This window comes from Denticeps clupeoides, chromosome 13 (assembly GCF_900700375.1).
Source record: "Denticeps clupeoides chromosome 13, fDenClu1.1, whole genome shotgun sequence".
Classification (NCBI taxonomy): domain Eukaryota; kingdom Metazoa; phylum Chordata; class Actinopteri; order Clupeiformes; family Denticipitidae; genus Denticeps; species Denticeps clupeoides.
This window is the reverse complement of record NC_041719.1, coordinates 17,296,644-17,316,613: the sequence shown is the minus strand read 5'-3', so window position 1 is coordinate 17,316,613 and position 19,970 is coordinate 17,296,644. Positions and strand designations below refer to the sequence as shown.

The 19,970-nt window shown below is 45.4% G+C and overlaps 2 protein-coding genes across 4 annotated transcripts in view; one reads left to right on the top strand and one right to left on the bottom strand.

The window, feature by feature from the left end:
- Positions 1 to 15,053, top strand: part of slc9a7 (solute carrier family 9 member 7) — a 33,204-nt gene extending 18,151 nt beyond the window's left edge. The window contains exons 13-17 of one of the 3 annotated variants that reach the window (XM_029000136.1): positions 1,962 to 2,021; positions 5,050 to 5,113; positions 6,540 to 6,622; positions 8,378 to 8,483; positions 12,501 to 15,053. In XM_029000136.1, the coding sequence (XP_028855969.1) occupies positions 1,962 to 2,021; positions 5,050 to 5,113; positions 6,540 to 6,622; positions 8,378 to 8,483; positions 12,501 to 12,746 (559 nt within the window). In that variant the 3' untranslated portion in view covers positions 12,747 to 15,053. Of the gene's footprint in view, positions 1 to 1,961; positions 2,022 to 5,049; positions 5,114 to 6,539; positions 6,623 to 8,377; positions 8,484 to 8,725; positions 10,666 to 12,500 lie in introns of those variants that run through there. The other 2 variants (XM_029000138.1, XM_029000137.1) reach the window with 2 other exon arrangements.
- A 190-nt stretch (positions 15,054 to 15,243) lies between these two features.
- Positions 15,244 to 19,924, bottom strand: chst7 (carbohydrate (N-acetylglucosamine 6-O) sulfotransferase 7). Its single transcript, XM_029000147.1, has 2 exons — positions 18,565 to 19,924; positions 15,244 to 16,437 (listed from the first exon to the last, which is right to left on the bottom strand). The coding sequence occupies exon 1, from the start codon at positions 19,854 to 19,856 to the stop codon at positions 18,591 to 18,593; it is 1,266 nt and encodes a 421-aa protein (XP_028855980.1). The 5' UTR covers positions 19,857 to 19,924; the 3' UTR covers positions 15,244 to 16,437; positions 18,565 to 18,590.
- Positions 19,925 to 19,970: the final 46 nt, after the last annotated feature.

Sequence of the window (19,970 nt, the reverse complement as noted above, 5' to 3'; positions counted from 1 at the left end):
TATAATTACTATACTTTGCCCCCATGTGCATAAGAACATTCAGCTGAATGTGTAATTGTGGAGAATTTTGGTTCCAGCTCCAGAAAATAGTCACCTAACCGATTCCAGCCCAAAAGGAGGTCTACAGTGCAGGCTTTCACTGGCTGCTGCCTACTCTAAAATCAATTGAGGACAGTTGGAATGATAAGTGCTGCTACAACCCACCAGCAGTGCAACTCTTCCTATGGATATGTTTATTCCACCATCACCAGACGCTCCACAGTGGCACTGTGTGACGTGGAAAGGAACACAGACAAGCTCAATTTGAGCTTCGTTTCATTGGGGGAAAAAAAGCATTTTTTTTAAAGTGTTCCATTTGTTTGAATTCCAATTCTAATGTAATGAAGTACATGATATATGATTCGTTCAGTGGTTCCCAGACCTACTTATCATCCAGATAATTATAAATAGAATTATTATTTAACAGACACATACTGAATGAATGTTTTACACATACATGGTCTTATACCAGTGTTTTCCAGAACTGTATTTATTTGTAGTGTTCATGCTCTGTTCACAAATTACAATCAGGGATGGGGAATAATAATCTGATCAACATCGGTGAGTGAAAGTGAAGTGAAATACCCGTGGTGGACAGGCGCCTGAGGAGTGGGAAGCAGTGTGTGTACCTTACTCAAGGGGACCTCGAATTTGATTCGAACAGACAACCTTCTAAATTTGGGGTCCGTTTCATAACCCCCTAGGCCACCACCCAAGTATGCATTGTTGCTCTTGATGACAGTAAATTCTGTGATTCTTACAGGATAGGCCTCCAAAATACAGCCGTGAAGTGTGGGCCGTTATGATTATTCTGAAAGTGATTTTGTGCTGTTTAATGCTGGCAGGGTTTATTTTAGCCCGCGGATTAGGTGTGGATCAGAAAGCATATTTCTGAAAGCTGTGAGCTCCATGCTGCTGTCTGCCAGACATGACGTGTGTGTGTGTGTGTGTGTGTGTGTGTGTGTGTGTGTGTGTGTGTGTGTGTGTGTGTGTGTGTGTGTGTGTGTGTCAGACCGAGCGAGATTGCCCTCTCTCTCTCTCTCTCTCTCTCTTTTCTCTCTGTGGAATCTCTGAATCTTCAGACTGCACCCTTTTACGTGTCATGAGTTACTTTGTGTGTTGCCATCCAGGAAGCTGGAGTTATTGTTCGTGTGAATATTGTCTGTCATAACTGCATTATGCTTGTCTTTGATAACTGTAATTTTATACTCTGCAGCACACACACATACACGCAACCTAGAACAAACCTGAGATCAGAAGTGGAACAGGCGTCATTCATTCTTTTGTAAGGCGGAGTTTGCGTTTCACAAAAGAAATGAAATAGGATTACTTAACAAATCTTAACACATTTGAACATGTTTATTTAGAAAACAAGTACGAATCTACAGTGGGTAGATATTCAGACCCCCTTAAATTCTTCACTCTTTGTTATATTGCAGCCATTTGCTTAAATCATTTCAGTTTGTTTTTCCTCATGAATGTACACACAGCACCCCATATTGTCAGAATAACACAGAATTATTTTTTTTTTATTTATTAACAAAGAAAAACTGACATCACATGGTCCTAAGTATTCAGACCCTTTGCCATTTAACTCAGGTCCGTTTCTTCTTATCCTTGAGATGGTTCAGCTGTACTTATTAAACTGATTGGACTTGATTAGAAAGCCACACCCCTCTCTATATAAGACCTTACAGCTCACAATGCAGGTCAGAGCAAATGAGGAGAGAGAAGAGATCAGAGAATTGTGGCAAGTACCCGCTGTATATAAGATGTACACACTACAGAGAAGAACAATTCTAGCCGGGGAAGGGGTCCCGCCTCCCATAGTGTTAATATAAGTCACGGTGGACACAGAGGAAGTGACTGGGACAGTTTCTTGTCTGCTGACCCTGCTGCTCTCTGCTCTGCGCTGCCTGCAGTGTTGGACAGAACGAGGAATCTGAATGGGATGGAACAGACAGACGGTGGGAGTACCACAGGTGACCTGCTGCTGGTGGGAGACGGGCTCCTCTCGGGGGATGGGGACATCACTTTGGCCTCGCTGCTTCTACTGGTTTACTGTCACAGTCGTGGCTGCCTGATCTGTGTGCTCAGTTTACAGTCAATTTACATTCTTAGCCAATTTAACCGCATATAAAACCATAAGTACATGATCACACACGATACTCCACTGAGTAGCTGAGACGTGGAAAAATGAACAAATCTTGATTTATGTGGCCATTAGACACATCAAAACCACATGTTTTTACAGAGACTAAAAGTATTTATTCTGATTGGTAAGCGACCGCAGATCGGACAGCCATACGCAGCTCAGGAACAGAAAATCATGCAAACAGAACCATGTCTCGTTGCCGTGCTTTCACTTCCGCCCCCCCCGAAATGGCCGTGGGAAGTGCCATTATCCGGCCCTTCAGTTCGCGCCCTGATCTGCTTGAAATGAGATGCGGTGTTAATTTATTTGCAGTGATGATTCAGAGCTGCTGTGTGGGTTGGATACTCATCTTGGGCACCTTGTTCCCCCCTTTTTTTTTTTTTTTTTCCTACCAAGCCAAAGAACAACTACAAATAAAATATGGAGAAGTGAGTACCTTTTTTGGCTTATTGGCTACCTCCCTTGGTACTGTGATGGACCTTTTTAAAGATCTACATGGACATCTACATGAGCAACACGACGTGCTGCGGTGGGGATCGGTGTGTAGCCTTAATGTGCCAAAAATCCCTCTTATCTAGAGTAACACAGTCTGTCACTTCCTGTCCATCAGCACCCACATCACCTCTCATGCTGGCGCTCTTAATCTCTCTTTTCCTGGCGCGTCTTCCCCCTCCTGGACTCCTCTTTTGTTTTCCCCAGCACTTCTGGCCTCGTTCTATCCTCTCCTTCTGTCTGAGAAGAATGTCACGTGACGTGTGAACTTGGTAGCAGTTAACAGGCATCCGGAAAAAGCCACCAGCAGAGTGACGGACTCTACACACCCCTCACATTCAAGTGAGAGTGAAGTGATTGTCATTGTGAAACACTACAGCACAGCACACGGTGACACAATGAAATGTGTCCTCTGTATTTAACCATCACCCTTGGTGAGCAGTGGGCAGCCATGACAGGGGCCCGGGGAGCAGTGTGTGGGGACGGTGCTTTGCTCAGTGGCACCTTGGCGGTTCAGGATTCGAACTGGAAACCTTCTGATTATGGGTCCGTTTCCTCACCCACTAGGCCACCACTTCCTTAAGCCATCCTGAAAAAAGTACAGAAGCATTCGGACTCACTGCAAGACAGCTTCATTCCACAGGCCATCAGACACTTCTTTAAACTCACACACACACACACACACACACTCTAGCTCCTCTATTTTTAGAGCATATCATCTGCACTTTTTTTTATATTTGGCACCTTCAGTAGTAATTTCACTTGTTCCCTACATGTTTGCCTTAAATGTTACTCTTGCGTTGCTCTTCATGTGACCTGCTTTGTCCATGTCCGATGTGCACATTATAACAGTACGTAACTCTGTTTAAATGTTGTATGTAGCACCAGGTTTTGGAGAAACGTTGTTTCATTTCACTACAAAAAACATTGCAAACAAAGCTAAGTGTTTCATATTTCAGTCTCTTTAAAACTATGAAGCAAAGTTTCAAAAACTGTGGTAGTAGAGTAGTGGGTAACACTCGCTTATGAACCAGAAGACCCAGGTTCAAATCCCACTTACTACCATTGTGTCCCTGAGCAAGACACTTAACCCCGAGTGTCTCTGGTGGGGACTGTCCCTGTAACTACTGATTGTAAGTCTCTCTGGATAAGGGTGTCTGGTAAATGCTGTAAATGTAAAAAAAAAAAAAATGTCTCTCTGAACCAGATGATTTTGGACAACGAGGATCTTTTCCCTCAAAGAGTTTCTGTGTTGAACTTCTTGGCTGCTTTTCATTCACTCAAGAAGTCGTGTGTAAAGCAGTCACGAAGGTAACGCTGAAGACTACTGAAGAATCAGATTTATGAATCATACATACCTTTTGACTGGTAGTGTATATTTGGTAATGTTATTCCAGAATAAGGAAAAAAAACTACTTGACTATTTACTGAAGAATGAACAACTGCAGCTTTACTGTGACATGACCCTTCATATAGCACAACCTCTGGGCGGTTTACTATGGTTTACATTTCCCGAAAACCAATCTGAAAAAGCCCTGGTCATGTTATAATGTGGGCGTCGGAAGTGCGTGGCAGTGCAGCAAATCTGTGATTTTAAAAAAAAAAAAAAAAAAAAAAAAAAATAATTTTTAGCTCTGCATCACCGCAGACATATTTACATTCTCGGTGAGTGCCGGTTAAAATGTTCTGAAGAGGGTAGTAAGCCATTACTTGTGCCCCCACCCAGGGAGATCCAAGTTGATCCAAGCAGAAAAGCTTGTACATAATGTACCTTTTGGAGGGGGGGGGGTCACATGGCAACAGATATCCAGGTCCAGTGGCTCGTTTCCACTGAACGTTCAGCTCTGGCCCCTGCCGGTAAGTAAAGAGGCTCAGTGGGTGTAGCTCCTCTGGAACATGACTCCCCGACTGGAGTTAATACATTTGCGTCATGTAGGGCGTCGGTCAGCCAAATCTGAGATGGACTGAGTCGGATTCTTGGCTTTGTTTGTTGGTGCGGGACTTCCTACCCCCCCACCCCAATATCTGGCCTTAAGAGAAGGGTGGATGATTATATTACACATTTCTGATTGGTGGCACCGAGAAGCACTATAAACTGCAGTAAAGGACATTGTGTTTATTTTCTGTCTCCTTTATCGTGACCCTTGAAGCTTGGCGCTTTTTTTCCCCTGATTCAGCACTTTCACACGGCTTCTAAATAACTTGTAAAGACTTTTTCCTTTAGGTGTCACTGTTTGTTTCTGCTTATGTGAGTCTGTGGTCTTGAACTGGGGCTGCGGCTGGTGTCACCCACACACACCCACTTGAAGCCTGATTGGTCGATATGAAGCCCCTCATTAGTCCTGTTCTCTGTTTTGGCACAGGGTTGGCGTGGACCCCGACCAGGACATGCAGCAATGTGGAGACAGCTTCCAGGTCCTACAAGGGGTGAGATTACGCTTTACTGTCCCATACAAACTGGATTCCCACCCTACTGGCCTGGATGTACTTGCCTGCATGGGACGTTTTAAAGTGCAGCGCTCTATCTGCAGATCGGATCAGATAAGCCACGTTCATCAAACATGCACTTGCATTCAATTCTGACCACAAGGTCAGGTCTTGTGTGTTTGTTTCCTGTATGTTGCTGTCTATGCAGTCAAAGGTGGAACCGAAACATGCAGCAAAGCTGAACAGCCAAACCATGGACTCAACCTTCTCAGAAATTCAGAGAGAGAAATTACTTTAAATACCAATCAAACTCCTGCATCTTTCCTCTGCTGGGGTCACACAACTCCGTTTGGTTTCCCTTTGACTGAATTGAATAAATACATTTCCTTGCTCTACGGCCACAGCCGTGAAATTGATTTATTGATCGTTGCCAGACGCTATGATAGGTGTCGATTTTTCCCCCTTTCAGCTGGTCAGGATCTGCATTTTCTTTTTCCTGTTCCTGTATTAAGTTACAGACTGGGGCTAACCGGGACCGTATGTGTAGTGGACCACTGTACAGCTCTGTGGGGTGTGTGCAGAGCGCCAAATCTCGCATTTCAAACAAAACTCAAAAAACCGGGCTGAAATCAAGCACTTACGAGCTTGTTACACCTCTCAACTGGTATGTCCAGCCAGGGTCTGATTTAAAACCCCCTCCTCTCAAGCGCGTTAGTCTTATCGTTTATTATATTGTTGTGTTGTGTCTCCCGCGACGCGTCGGAATGTGGGTCACCGCTGGCATGTCTTGGTGGTGTGGTGGTGGCCAGAAGCCAACTGCTCCTGTCCCTTTTCTCGCTTTTTCAGTGGTGCTTTTCACAGGCTGTTAGAAAGCTCGGGTGTGGGGGTGGTTCCCTACAGGAAGTGGCTCAGAAGTATTTATGAGTATTTATGTCATGGAGCTTACAGCATGTGGGTATGACTTTTGAATCGTGGTGCGACTTTGTTTTCTTAAGGAAGTCAGAGGCTGGTTCAAATTGGGCTCACAGATGGTGTGAAAGCGGCTGCTGGGAACGGCAGTTTGCTGAGATGGAACCCAGTAACCAGCCTGCGCTCCACTAAACCACACTTCCTGTCAGCGTTTTGAGGGTCAACCTTGGTTCAAGAGACCGAAGACCCCTCTCATTATATACGTGGTTATATATTCCTATTTCAATCACTTCAAACGCAAGAAACGTTGTTTTAGTAGTTCAGCTTTTTCCATTTTGTTATTTTCCTGACCTTTTTGTTGAAATGCACTTTAACAAATGCATGAACTCCATGGTGAGTGTATTGTAAGCTGGAGCTTCCTCTAAACGCTGACTTCTCAATTCACAGGCAGGCTGATAAGGTCTGTTGGTCCGGGGAGGGCGTGTTCGGGCTAATTAGAGTCCTTTTCTCTTCTCAGGACGGGACTCAGGCAGAGGGCCAGAGTAAGACCAAGCAGGAGAGTGCCTGGCTCTTCAGGCTGTGGTATACCTTTGATCACAAGTATCCTTTAAAAGGCAGAGACCTTGGTCCTAAAAAACATGCTCAGCGCAATAAGATGAAATTACATTTCACTATTACTACTGTATATTGTTATGTCTAAATTACTCTAACAAAGTAATAAATAATTACTATGTCAGGTATAATAAAATAACATTAATTAGTTCAAGTGATTTATGCAAAGTGACATGGTGTTGTGCCATAAATAGAAAGTGTGCTCTGATCAGGGTTCTTAAGGTCATTTAAAAACCTGGAAAACTCATTGAATTTGAAACTAGAATTTTCCAGGCCTTGAAAAGTTGTGGAATACAAAATAAACATATAAAGTTGTGGAAAAGCCACGGAAATCTGATTGACACATGAATATAGAATGAAGTACATAGTTCCCGTAAGACTGCGTGTGGAACACGTTTACAACTACAACCGCGTCACGTGGTGCTGTGTGCTTTGCTTCCATATTCCTTTTAAATGTTGTGTAAATTACAGCTGATTGAGTCCATTTTACTTTGGCTCAGGCTGCGCAAACTTGGAGGAAGAAACACTGTCCTTCAAGCTTTTCAAGGCTCTCATAAATGTATTTTAATATTTTGGTTAAGTTTGGTTAATATTTTGATTATTTAAAAAAAAAAAATATCATAGAAAATGTCTGATGTCAGAGAACATCATGAAAATTGGCCCTAGATTACTTGAAAAGTCAAGTAATCTAGATTGTAAAAATGTGTAAGAACCCTGTCTGATGGCCCATCATTGAGGAATGCATGGGGTGAGAGGGGTTTTTCCGTGAATCTGAGAAGTTTTCATGCTTCAAAGATTTTCCTTGTATTTAAAAAGTAACTAGTTGTTTGTAGGCTAGCATAACATGCCCTTCCAATGAATGCTGCTTTTTATTAGTCTTACTGCAAGACTGCGGATAGAACTCTACTGGAACAAGGACCTAGGTGCTGCTGGGCCGCATTCCTCAGCACTACATCTCCCCTGGTGGGATTTTGTCTTACCCTTGTTACACAGGCAGACGGACTCTTTTTATACATCATTAGGGCCTGTTCTAATCATGCCCCTGCAACACATACAGATATTACAATTTCTCGTTTTCACACACAATGAGATAATGGATGCCGTTAGGAATGATGACCTCTTTGTTTTATGAAAACTTTGGAGCATGATAATCCATGACCACAGCACTAGGAAATGAGTCTTCTGGGAACAGAGAAGTGAAGGGGGACATAGGAAACTCCATTTTAGCAGCTCTATTTATAGGCGCGTGCTTTAATCGCTGCATGAGCAGGCCAATAAACAACAGGCCTTCTCTGCCGAAGCAATTTTAGGCACTGTAGGCTGATACGGTTTTATGTGGCATTCAGGATTACTTGAAGCCTTTATTATATGTTTTTATAGTTTTTTTTTTTCCTTTCCCTGCCCAGACTGTCAGGTTTGAGGAAATTTTTATGGCCTTTATAATTTAAAAAAAAATCTATTAACCTTTTAAAGTGACATGCATTAATGAACACATCCTCCATTGGAGCTAATTGGTTTAATTGTTGCTGATAATTGGCCCTCTCTGCATTCCTTTTTACATTCATTAACTGGCATTTCCAAGTACCAGAGTTTCCAGCTTTCCAGAATCAGTGTCTGGACTGGAGTTTTTATCAATTTAATGGACAAGTAAAATGAAATGATTCTAAATTATTTCAAATAATTCTATAATAATACTGTGATATTAAAGCTTTCCCCTTTTGAGTTTCCTTGACTTTAGTTTAGCTATCTGAAGCCCATCTTGACTCACAGTGGTCCACCTCTCACCACCACCCTGCCGGCCTGCTGTGGACCTCTAGCACGATGTCTTACAAGTCCCCAGGCTTATGAGGTAGGTAACACGTTCACACACACACCCACACCCAAATACCAGTAATGCACAAAGCTGCTCACACAAAGTCTAACAATAGCGCTTTTATTTATATATGTGTACACCTCTGATGTCACTGCTTGCCCACGCACACACAAAGATGACTAATTTACAGAAGTAAACCATGCCTCTCAGTTTGTCATTTTGTCGTCTTACTATGGTGTGTGTGTCTGTGTCTATTGTGTTGTGTTGTATTGTGTTAGCTCTATTGCACAGAATAGGCTGGATTAGTGAATTTGCTCCACCCGCTTTCTGCACATGACTGCACCACCTCATACATTCCCTGAACACACCACCAGTTCGGCCCAAAGTGAAACGGAGGCCGTCATTCTTTATTCACGACCTCAGTGACTAAGGAATTTATCTCAGTGCTGCTTTTATAAATGAAATGTAAGCTGCTCCTGTGGACCATGGATGTGAAAAGGCCCACTGACGTCCAAATTTAAGTAATTAGAGAACACAGCCTTAACCAGGGCTTCAGATTTTAACAACCGCATGGCTGAAATATCATCTTTATTGCCATTAAATTCAGTTCTAGAACCTGCCTAAGTTGTCATATACTACAAGACTAAATGTTATTAGAAATGCAAGAATGATACCTGACCTCAAGTGTTCCCAAACAATATAACAGCTCATGTGGGTTAAAGGATTAGAAGGATTATTCTTGGAAGAAATTATGACCAATAATGTACAGACAGAATCATATTTCAGAAAATGTGCACTTGAATTGTTATTTTGTAAAGCAGTGTTGGAAATGTTTTTGATCAGATAAAAAAAACATGCTAAATATTATGTGTAGGGTTTGACAAACTGCACACAACATTAAAAGATGTATTTCCGATCTACAGAAACGCTTTGGACGTGGCATGATTTTGTAACTAGATATATCATATTCCCATGTTCTATTCTTTTCAATTTTGTGGTTTCCCAGTGGTTTTCATAACTATAGAAAATGTACAAAATCACCACCGCTTTTCAACCTTTCAGCTCTGGACTTTGGGATAATAGAGCCATTCAGAGATCCTTGCCAGGGATCGGTGCTCTGAAAGCCATTCTGTTCCAGCACTCCACCGCGGGAGAACACTTGCATTCACTCACCCGGTCACCCTCAGATTTACTTTGGCAAGATCCCCTATTAATCACCGCACTGATCCTGAGATGGCCGGCTTGATTCCATGAACAACCCACAATCGGCCATTGTCCAGTCTGGTCACAATGCGCTGAATGTCCTGCAAGACAACACTGATCCTGCAGTGGTTACTGCATCGCCTTCTTTTACACAAAGAGCTGCCTCATTACACCTAACGTCTTCACTCCGTCCCATTCTTGTCTGCTCCATTTTTGCAGGGCCTTTCGTGCGTCATGTGACTCACACTTACTCATCATCGTTTTTCTGAAGACCCCAGGATTACCCCTAAATTCAAGAATCTTTTAATACACTGATCTCTACACTGATAATGTTTTATGCTGTTCAATATATACTTTAAATTAACTAAAAATAATTTCAGTCACCTGTTCTGTCCAGTTGTAGCCACCCCCACCTCCAGTTATTATTTATGATTTATAAAAAATGTCCAAACAATAAAGAATTTGCATTAACAAAGGTAACAATATAAGTCCCCTTTCCCAATCCCACCATAAGCAAGAATTCAAAAGAGGGAAACATCAATACAAACAAATACACCAAAATGACAAAAGGAGGACAAAATTTTTTTTTTTTTTGCTCAAGAGCATTTTGAAAGTAGCAGGGCACTTTTTATTCTTTCATTTGGCTGGTGATGTGTTCGGGGTCGGCACTGATGATTGTACTCTGACCCGAGCCCCAGGCATTTGCACTAACACGTGCCCATACTATTTTTTTTCCATTCTAAATGGCTGTGTGTATGTTGAAGTTGGGATCTAAAAGAATCTTTCTCCATTCCATTCTCAGTGAATAACAGACTGCCTGGAGTGGGTAGAGGGCTGAGGTGGCTTAGATGAAGAACCATAAATAAAAATAAAAAAGTGGAATGAAATGGACGAAGTATAAGTACACATATATCTATCAAGATATAATAAACGACTAAATAGTAAAGAAGCCACAATGGGAAAAAAAAAAAAAAAAAAAAAACTATTAATGGACCCCGCTGGATAATGCATAATAGTATGCAAGAGAATAGTGGAACTGTATGTACCACTTTCCTTTTTGCTTCTGTGTGTGTGTGGTATAATTAATCACCAGCAATTTTATAACATAATATACTTATATCTAGCCTAATATTAAAATGCTAGGTGCTTGGCATTAAGACTCATTGGCATTAAAACGTTTTATAATTTAGTTTCCAACCAGCCTCTCTCATCCTCTGGCTTTAAGCTGCAGCTATATGCCCGGCTGCGTTATGTAACAGTGATTACTACGTTTGATCTGTTTCATTAAAGCGTAATCCCCATAGCGTCATTCACTTCCGTCTTGCATGACACACAGATTCTGGTCACAACTGTAAAGAATCTCCTTCTTTTATTGTGGTATGTAATAGTGTGCACATAATGAGAACAATGGCCTTGCCGATGGCTTCTGTTGGTGAATGTGAGTGGCTGTGTGTATGAATCAGAGAGATCTGGAATTCTTCAATTATGTACACTAGAGGTATAAACCTTCACTGGTCTCATGATTCGATTATGATTATCAATGCCTCGATATCAATGAATCACGATGAAGCCCATACATTTTTTACATTTGTCACATGATTTTTTCAAATATAAGAGTTAAGGTCTCGTACATCCGTGTGGATGCTTTGATTAGCTACAATGAGCGGAAAAACAGACTGCATTCAGTCCGCACTCACCTGATGCCACAAACATCAGAAAAATGACCGGTTCACACGTCCGTGGCGTCAGGTGAGCTCGGACAAAAGCTCACTGGAGCTCAGACCGAACCTGGCACGCGCTGCGCTCGCCGCCTGTCTCAGCGAAATAATAAGCATGGTTTTCTAGACTCCCGGTAAGAGAATGTAGTGTTATAGATCTCTGGACACTCAGAGACTGATAAGATCGGCTTCGTGTGCATGTTTGAATGTGGCAGAGAGAACATAGTCATTATGTAATCGATTATGCTCTGCACTGCATCAATGCAGAATTGTCAAAATCTGCACCGCGGTGCATTAATTATAACATTAATTTCAACACTCCTCCTAATGTACACAGTGTCTGTTTTTATGAATGGTTGTGTATATGCTTGTGTATCTGAGAGGACCGCTTTTGTGTGTGTGACTGATTATATATATTACATGAGACAAACCCACACACACACACACACCAAAGCGGTCCTCACAAGGCATCACACACAGACACACTACACTATTATATTTGTCCAGTAAGAATAAATTAGGCGTGCATCTTCCCATGCATCTGTGCAACTTTATATTTAAACACACACACAGTATTGTTACATATTCACAATACCTATGTTAGTACTGTAGGTCTTCGTGTGTGTGTGTGTGTGCGCAAGTTTACATTTATAGCATTCATTTACAATTTACGATCAGTAGTTACAGGGACAGTCCCCCCACCCCCCCACCCCCACCCCGGAGACAGTGTCTTGCTCAGTGACACAATGGTAGTAAGTGGGATTGATCCTGCGACTTTGTGGCATTTTTGGTTCATAGGAGAGTGTCTTACCCACTGCTGTGTGTGACGAGACTGTATGTTTTACTATTTGTGTGCCTGTCAGTCACTGAATTTTAGGCTCAGATTTTTATAGAACAGGGACTGAGTAACTTTTTTTTATTTTTTTTTTTTATGCTTTTTGTCCATAAGTGTCTTTCATAAACCTCTGTGCTATGCTTGTGAAATGTGTATGTCTTGATAACCATGTTTTATGTATGACTGTGTGTGTGTGTGTGTGTGTGTGTGTCTTCCCTGGCTTCCTGCTTCTCTGCCCTCATGTCGGGTTGTGGCTGTGTGTTTTTTGTGTGTGTGTGTGTGTGTGTGTGTCTGCAGAATCACGACCAGATTCGGGACAACGACTCTGACCTCATCCTGAACGACGGCGACCTGACACTCACCTACGGCGACACCGCCATCACTGCTAATGGGGCGGGGTCCGATGGCGGGGCTATGGGCGGCCCTCGTTGGGGCCTGAATGGAAAGCGCAGCACGACAGACGAAGCGCTGGAACGTGACCTGGACTCTCATGAACAGGAGGTGCTCAGTCGAGGAACGCGCCTCGTCTTCCCCATTGAGTAAAACGCCCGAGCCCCTCTCACCCGACCGACCACACAGAAGACCAGCCCCCCCTCTACGTCGCTTCACCCACCCCCCCAACATACATCCTCCCCCACCAGACGTGGTACAGAATGGGGACATGAGAACAAAGGACAGCTCTTGTAAAGGGATGGTGAGGGTGAACTTTTCTTCAGGGGCTCTTTGCCAAGGTGGCTCTGCTGGATGGGAGGTGGTCCTGACCCCTGGGAGAGAAGATCTGGTGATGCGGTATTTCTGACGGGGATTTTTACTGGATGAGGATGTTGAGCGCTGTCTTCATGCATGTGGTTGAGTCCGTGCCTGAAAGGTGGGGGTCTGGGTCCAGTTTTTATTATTTTTCTTCTTTCTCATATTTCATTTGGCCAGAGCCTAACTGTTGCTCAACCCCATGCAATGTGCTGGCATGAGGCCCGAAGGGCTGATTTAACACACTTGCAGCACTCTTCGGCCCCCCATTCCTCCTTCACAGTCCAGCTGTAAAACAGAGCTTTAGTCTCCCAACAACTCTCTGCTGCCCCTTCGCTTCATGCGCTTGTAGTTCACGCAATCCCGTTTCAAAAATGGCTTCCAGTCCGGGTATTCTGTTTTATTGTGCAGCCCTGTCACCCGCTAGAGGTCCCATCCGAAAACTGGAAGTGCAGAGTGCAGGCTTGCCGTTCAGCCTCGGTGTCTGAACGTGAAGTTGTGTTGATCAGCACGCATCGTCATTGCAGCGCTTCTCATAAGGAGCCTGTTCACAACGATTTTTCTTTATCTCAGAGCAGCACACCATGTGTGTCCTCAGTCATCCCCGGGGCTGACCGATGGGCTTTTTTTTTTTTTTTTTCCCCTTTGTCAAGCGAAATGTGATCTGCCTGAAGATCCTGTATCCACTCTGTAGCTCCAGCCCCTAGGCTGTTTCTCGTGTGATCAACAGTTATGGCCGCAAGACATGGTTTCCAGGGAACAAAGTGCTCTTTGACACAGTAACATGTCACTGTTCCTAACTTCGCAAAAAACGACTCGGATGTAGCCGCTCAGCATCTCACAACCATTTTTTTTTCTGTGCTTCTCCCTGGTTTCACCTGAAAAGTTCATTTTAGACTTGATCTCTGTAGACTTTCTAATTGTTGTGTGCTTCAGTCCAGAGACTGAATTAAATAAATAAATAAATGCGTGTTCCTCTTCCCCGTGGAAGGGGGGAAGAGGAACTCATCGGCTTTCCTCCAGCAACCGTAAAATAATTTCTGGGGCCGTGTTGAGAAGTGCTCGGATTGGCTCTCTCTCCGGCAGCAGACCTGAGGGCCAGTAGTGTGTTAATCCCATCTGCTGGTGACACAGCGATAGTCGTGGAACTGGACAAATCCCCTTAGTGTGAACCTGGTGCCCATTGCACCAACCCTTTGTTACCGCTATATATATATATATATATGTGTGTGTGTGTGTGTGTGTGTGTGTGTGTGTGTGTGTGTGTGTGTGTGTGTGTGTGCGCTTTCCTGCTTTGTGATCCTGAAGAAGCTTGCGTCTTGGAACGCTGTGTACATCTTCAGGCTGGAGCCCTGCTAATGAAGGTATGACCTCAGACACGTGCTTCTCCGCGGTAATGGGAACCGGTGGTTTACGTATTCTCGACCCCTGCGAGCCGCGGACTGACTGACTGACTGTGAATGTGAAGCCTCAGCCTGGCGTTTAGAAGCTGGGGTGGTGTGACTGTGCGTCGCTCGCTGTGCTTCACGACTGTGTTACTCCTCCTCCTCGTCTCTGGCTGCACAGCTGGGGGTTTATGACGAATAAGAGGTGGTTTTGGCTGCTAATTATTTCATAATAGACCGTGGTTCTCCGGCAGGACCCGAGCACCGCCCGAAGCTCACCGCGACATGTGAAGCGATAGCTGTGGACCAAACCCTCTGCCCGTGCGGCTTTGCATATTGTGCAGACCGACTCATCCACATCCGTGCTTTGTGTCGCCAAACGCTGCTCGAGTGGAAATGTAAATACTGTCATGGGTTCTGTCCACCTGGCTCCAGTAGCAATCCACTCCTCGCCACCCTGCATGTATCTGATGTATCTGTTGGTTAAATATGTACAGGAGGAATCCATTTAAACAGTAGAGGAAACCTGCACTGTAATGCTTCCCAGTTATAGTCCGTCTGGTAGAGATAATGCATTTAGCCTGAAAACCGGTCTGACGTGTCTGATCTGTGGTATGTGTTTTAAATACAATATATCCTCTCAAGCCAATGCCCAATATTAAGGATTTGCTTTTGTTTTCTATGGCATTCAGTAATAAAAGATTATCAACCAACCGCAGAACGTAGTCTTCCTCTTTGCATTTTATTCACTTCATTTGACTACCAAATAGGGGAAAGTTAAGGGGGGGGTGTGTGTGTGTGTGTGTGTGTGTGTGTGTGTGTGTGTGCATTTAGACCAAGGTTTAAACACACTGATTTCTCACAAAAGTGAAAGGGACACACAGGGAGTGACTTGTACACTACAGCGCTCAAATGTAAAAATGTACATTTTATTACAATTTCATACAGGTTCATCCTTCCATTGCAGCTTTCACAGAAGGCTTAATTGATTTGAGGTTATTCTCTCTGTGATATTATATAAATAAATAGAGGCGGCGTTAAATTTAACACTGTAAACGTGCATGACCTATTGATGCACGGAGAATTGAGAACAAGTGTCCAGGACATCTGAGCGGGTTTTCCGTCCATGTGACATTTTTCAATAGGTTAGTTGGAATTTCTTTCTGGTAAAACCCACATACAAACACTGGGTGCAGTGATGGTGCTTGGCCTCAATGGACCTCATTCATAATGAAATGTATGAACTCACATTCATCTAATAAACTGACAGTAAACATCATTTCAGAATATTTAGGATGTTCTCTCCAAGACGAAAAGGCCTGTTTACACAAATACTAAACATTGGCAGGGAAATAAATTTATCTGTGAATAATTTCACTTGTGATTGGTGTTCTTTTCCCCTCTTTGGTTAGCTGTAAACACATATTTTAGAATGTCAGTTCTACAAGGACACCCGTTTCCATACGTTAGAAAGAAAACTAAAAGTGTTAACATTAAACATCAAGAAATGGTTTTCTTTTTAGATAATATCACGAAACAACAGTTCTCTGTAAATGCGAAAGCACCAGAGTCCCTCGCGCATTGCCGTGGGCGACGAGGAAATTTCACACCAGTGCGAGGGTCCTCATGGGCCAGCCGCTGGCTCGAAGACGCGCTCCTCGCCGCAACGGCCCTCATAAAGCGCGGGGGTCTGGGGCGGCAACACGCAGCGAGGTAGTGCTCGGGTGGGGCGGTGGGCGTGGCCACTCTGGGCAGATTACATGCTGCTGGGGGATTGGAGAGGGATTAGTGTTGATGAAACTGCGTAGACCAGACTGATCTCTCCCGTCTTTGGGTCTGTCCTTTGTCACTCTGCGCGTCTTTGTCTCTTTGTTCCCTCTGTTTAGGCCGAGTTCTTTCTAGGCACGATCTCTCTCTCTTTGTCCTCTGCATATTGTCTCCCCCACGTTTCCTTCTTCTGGGTCTTCTCTCTCACACTGGCCATGAGAATCCAGTCACTCTTCTTCTTCGAGGGTGTGGAGGTCGGGCTGACGGGAGACGGCCAAACCGCGTCGGTCAGCCATTGTTCTCCCACCCCCCAACTCTCCTGTATGTCACGACTCCTAGGAAAATAGAAAGAGGACAGGAGTCAGGGAAAACTGATACGAGTGGCAGGGCCACCTCCCACCCAGCTGTGGCCTGGGGGCAAAACAACAGGCCGCATTCAGCCAGGTCCTGGCAGTCTATCAAGGTCTGGTGTCCTTGTGTGGACACACACTCACAATACCCTCCCCTGTTCCCGTGGAGCCCAGCAGCAGGGGGCGGGGACGCCTGCCAACCCGGTCCGAGACGGGCCTGATGGTGCCAGCGTTCAGACAATGAGTCCCACATCACAGGCACCCACGTCGCTCCCTGGCCAACAGCGCCCCAATATTCGCCCTTGTACGTCGCGCCCTAAAGCCACGAGCTGGTTGAAGAAAACTACAGGACACACACATGTGAAGGCCAGAAATATTGTTAGCATGCGCTCGAGAATCCCAGTTACGAAGGCTTATCTTATCCGTACGATGCGTACGAGGATCCATATTCCCACATGCATGAAACTAGTTTCTGCGCGCAGTACGTTCCGCTGTGCATGCTGGGAAACCCAGGAACTGCTCCAGACAGCGTACCGCTGCTGATTGTTTTAAATCTGGATAAATGCTGTTGCAAGGTTTCTGAAAACTGGTATATATCACACACACACACACTTCAAAAACCACATCGTAACCAGGATACATCTTCAATGGTACAAACAGTACGGATTCACAATGCAGAACAATTCCTCTTTGCTTTGTTTGATGGACTGATTACTTGCAACTCGCAGTGCCATTCGGCCTTGGCTTTAGTACAGAGCTGCCATACGCTGCAGAGCAGCCAATCAGCTCATCTTCTGCATGAAGGTTCGGTGCTGGAAAATTCTGAAGATCCTAAAACTTTCACAACCCTAACAAGCTAAATGAATGAAGACATTTTTGATTGTGTGTGTGTGTGTGTGTGTGAAATATATATTTTACACATGTACACTTCTCCATTTTCTAATATGAATTTCAATGTTAAAATGACTGAATCTGTGTAAAAAAACTCTTCCTTCACTCCTATCATATTCCACATACCTTATGACCATATTAACGTCACAACACTCTACTAATTAGTTAATGGTCTGCTGGGGTTTAAAGGCTTAACTCCAAATGTGAAAATCTGTTTGCTTATGATTTGAACAGAAATAACCACTGGATTGACCAGATCCAACAAGCTTTGCCAAATAAGGTCGTTTATAATGGTGCAACTACGCAGATGAACTCACACACACGGAAAAAGTGTGATGTGAAGTATAAAAGTGAAGATATGTAGAGTTGCGGTGATCATCACAGGGTGGATGCACGCTCTGCGGCGTATTACTATTCACCCTTTGCGTATGTTGACTGCGGGAGGTAATCGGATAGTCCAGAGGAAGCCCACATCGGTGCTGGGAGAAACATGCAAACTCCTCATACATCACTCGACATGGTTCCAACCCGAAGCAGGGACACAAACGTCACAGTGTTTGCAAAGGGTGCAGCTGTCTGGCCCTGTTATAATATTCACTTTGTCAATCATTGTTATTAATAAATCTGAGATTTGCTGGGTTAATGTGCTTAAGGAGATCCAATAAACATCCCACACAAAGGGATTTAAAAGAAAGTCCCATACACACAAATACATTATGGAAAGTCGGACCTGGAGTTTGAATTCATTTTGACAAAATCTGTTTCTGCCACTCACTTAAGTCTACTTATTCCAGTCCTTACTTTAAAATACATCTATTTTTGCCTGATATATTTTTTTTTTTAATTCTTAATTAAAAATGTCTAGACAATATAGGTGCCCATGCGGAGCAGCTGTAAAATATAATATAAATACTGTTGTATTGTCAGTACTCTCGAGCTCATCTACAGTCATCTTTCAACTGTTTGACATAACACACACTGGGGACCAGTTATGTTGGGGAAAGTGTCCAGAAGCCTCACAAGTTTCTGTCTCGGGGCGTTATGCTGAACCTCTTTATGAATATTTGCAGGACTGGATGCTTAACTGTTTAATTTAAAGATATTAAAGCAAGCTTTTTTACGGTTTTCATTGATCAAGTAGCATGCATGTAACGCGCCCTTTGGAATCACTAGTGCTTTGAACCATCACCCTTGGTGAGCAGCGTGGGGGGTGCGACCCACCTGAGGCTGGCAGGGCCCGGCGCCGCCTACGTCCCGTCCGCGTTCCTCCTCTGGTAGCCCAGGTGGCGCATGACCTCGCTGCAGTAGGCCTCCACCTGGCCCACCTGCTCCACGCTCAGCCGCTCCCGCCACGCGAAGATGGCCTCCCGGGCGTCGCGGGAGGAGATGAGGAAGGGCTTGTCGGACGAGTAGCCGTGGCCGCGCGTCATGTTCACCACGAAGCTCTCCAGCGCCGGCGAGCTGGTGAGGTTGGAGAAGCGGTAGAGCCGGCGGAGCTCCTCCACGGGCCGCAGCACCAGGTCCTCGTAGCGCAGGCGCAGGTAGCTCCTCTTCACCCAGGCGGGCGCGTTCAGCACCAGCAGCATGTCGCTCAGCCAGTTGTCGCAGATGAGCTCCATGGCGCTGGACACGTAGCTCTCGGCGCGGTTGACGCGGCCGCTGGGCACCAGGAGCCGCTTGTACTTGTCGCTCTGCTTCTTGCTCCGCAGCACCTGGATGCTCTCCTTCACCAGCGCCAGCTTGGACTTGAGCCGCGAGTTGTGCACCGCCCGCGGGTCGCGGAACAGCTGCACGACCTGCAGGTTGAGGGCCGGGTCGCGCATGAGGGGCACCAGCACGGCCATGTCCAGAACGCGCACGTCCTTGATCACCACCACCGGGTACTTCCTGCACTCCCGCTCCAGCTCCCGGAGGTCCCGGGCCGGGCACTTGGCGCACACCTCGCCCTGGACCAGGCCCACCTCGTGGCGCTTGTACGCGTCGCACACGGGCTCGGAGCAGATCACCTTGTTGGTCTTCCAGCCGAAGATGAAGGACGTGCTGATGTTGGCCGAGCCGGCGTACAGGCGCAGGACGGAGAAGTCGCAGCGGAACAGGGAGTTCATCATGTCCCGCACGGCCCCCTGCAGGCTGCCCGCGTCGCCGGGGTAGAGCGCCTGCCACATGTTCCACATGGGCTCGTACAGGTAGAACACGTCGGGGTGCTGGTTGAACAGCTCGCCGAGGAAGGACGAGCCCGTCCGCCACGTGGCGTGCAGGTAGATGTGCGTCTTGGAGCGGCTCCTGTCGGCGTCCTCCGCCGCGGCCGCCGCCGGGTCGCTGGCGTTCTCCGACCTGGCGCCGTTATTCCACAGCGCCATGGTGCCCTCCAGGTCCGGGCACTTCTGCTGCCGCGCCCCATGCTTCACCGGCGCCGAGCCGCTTCTGTAGTCCAGCACGTACGGGATTAGGAGCAGCAGCACGGAGTAGCCGAGGATCAGGACGACGTACTTCTTCTGCAGCCGTCGCTTCATCGCCCCGGCGCTGCAGACCACACAAAGGGCGGCGGGCTGCGCAGCGAACTTTTCAAGCACTGGCCACGCCCACCGCAGGCCGCCGCGTCAAAATAAAGGCTTTGCCGTAGACAA

Coding starts and splice junctions, on each gene's coding strand:
- chst7 (XM_029000147.1), bottom strand. CDS start 19,856: ATGAAGCGACGGCTGCAGAAGAAGTACGTCGTCCTGATCCTCGGCTAC.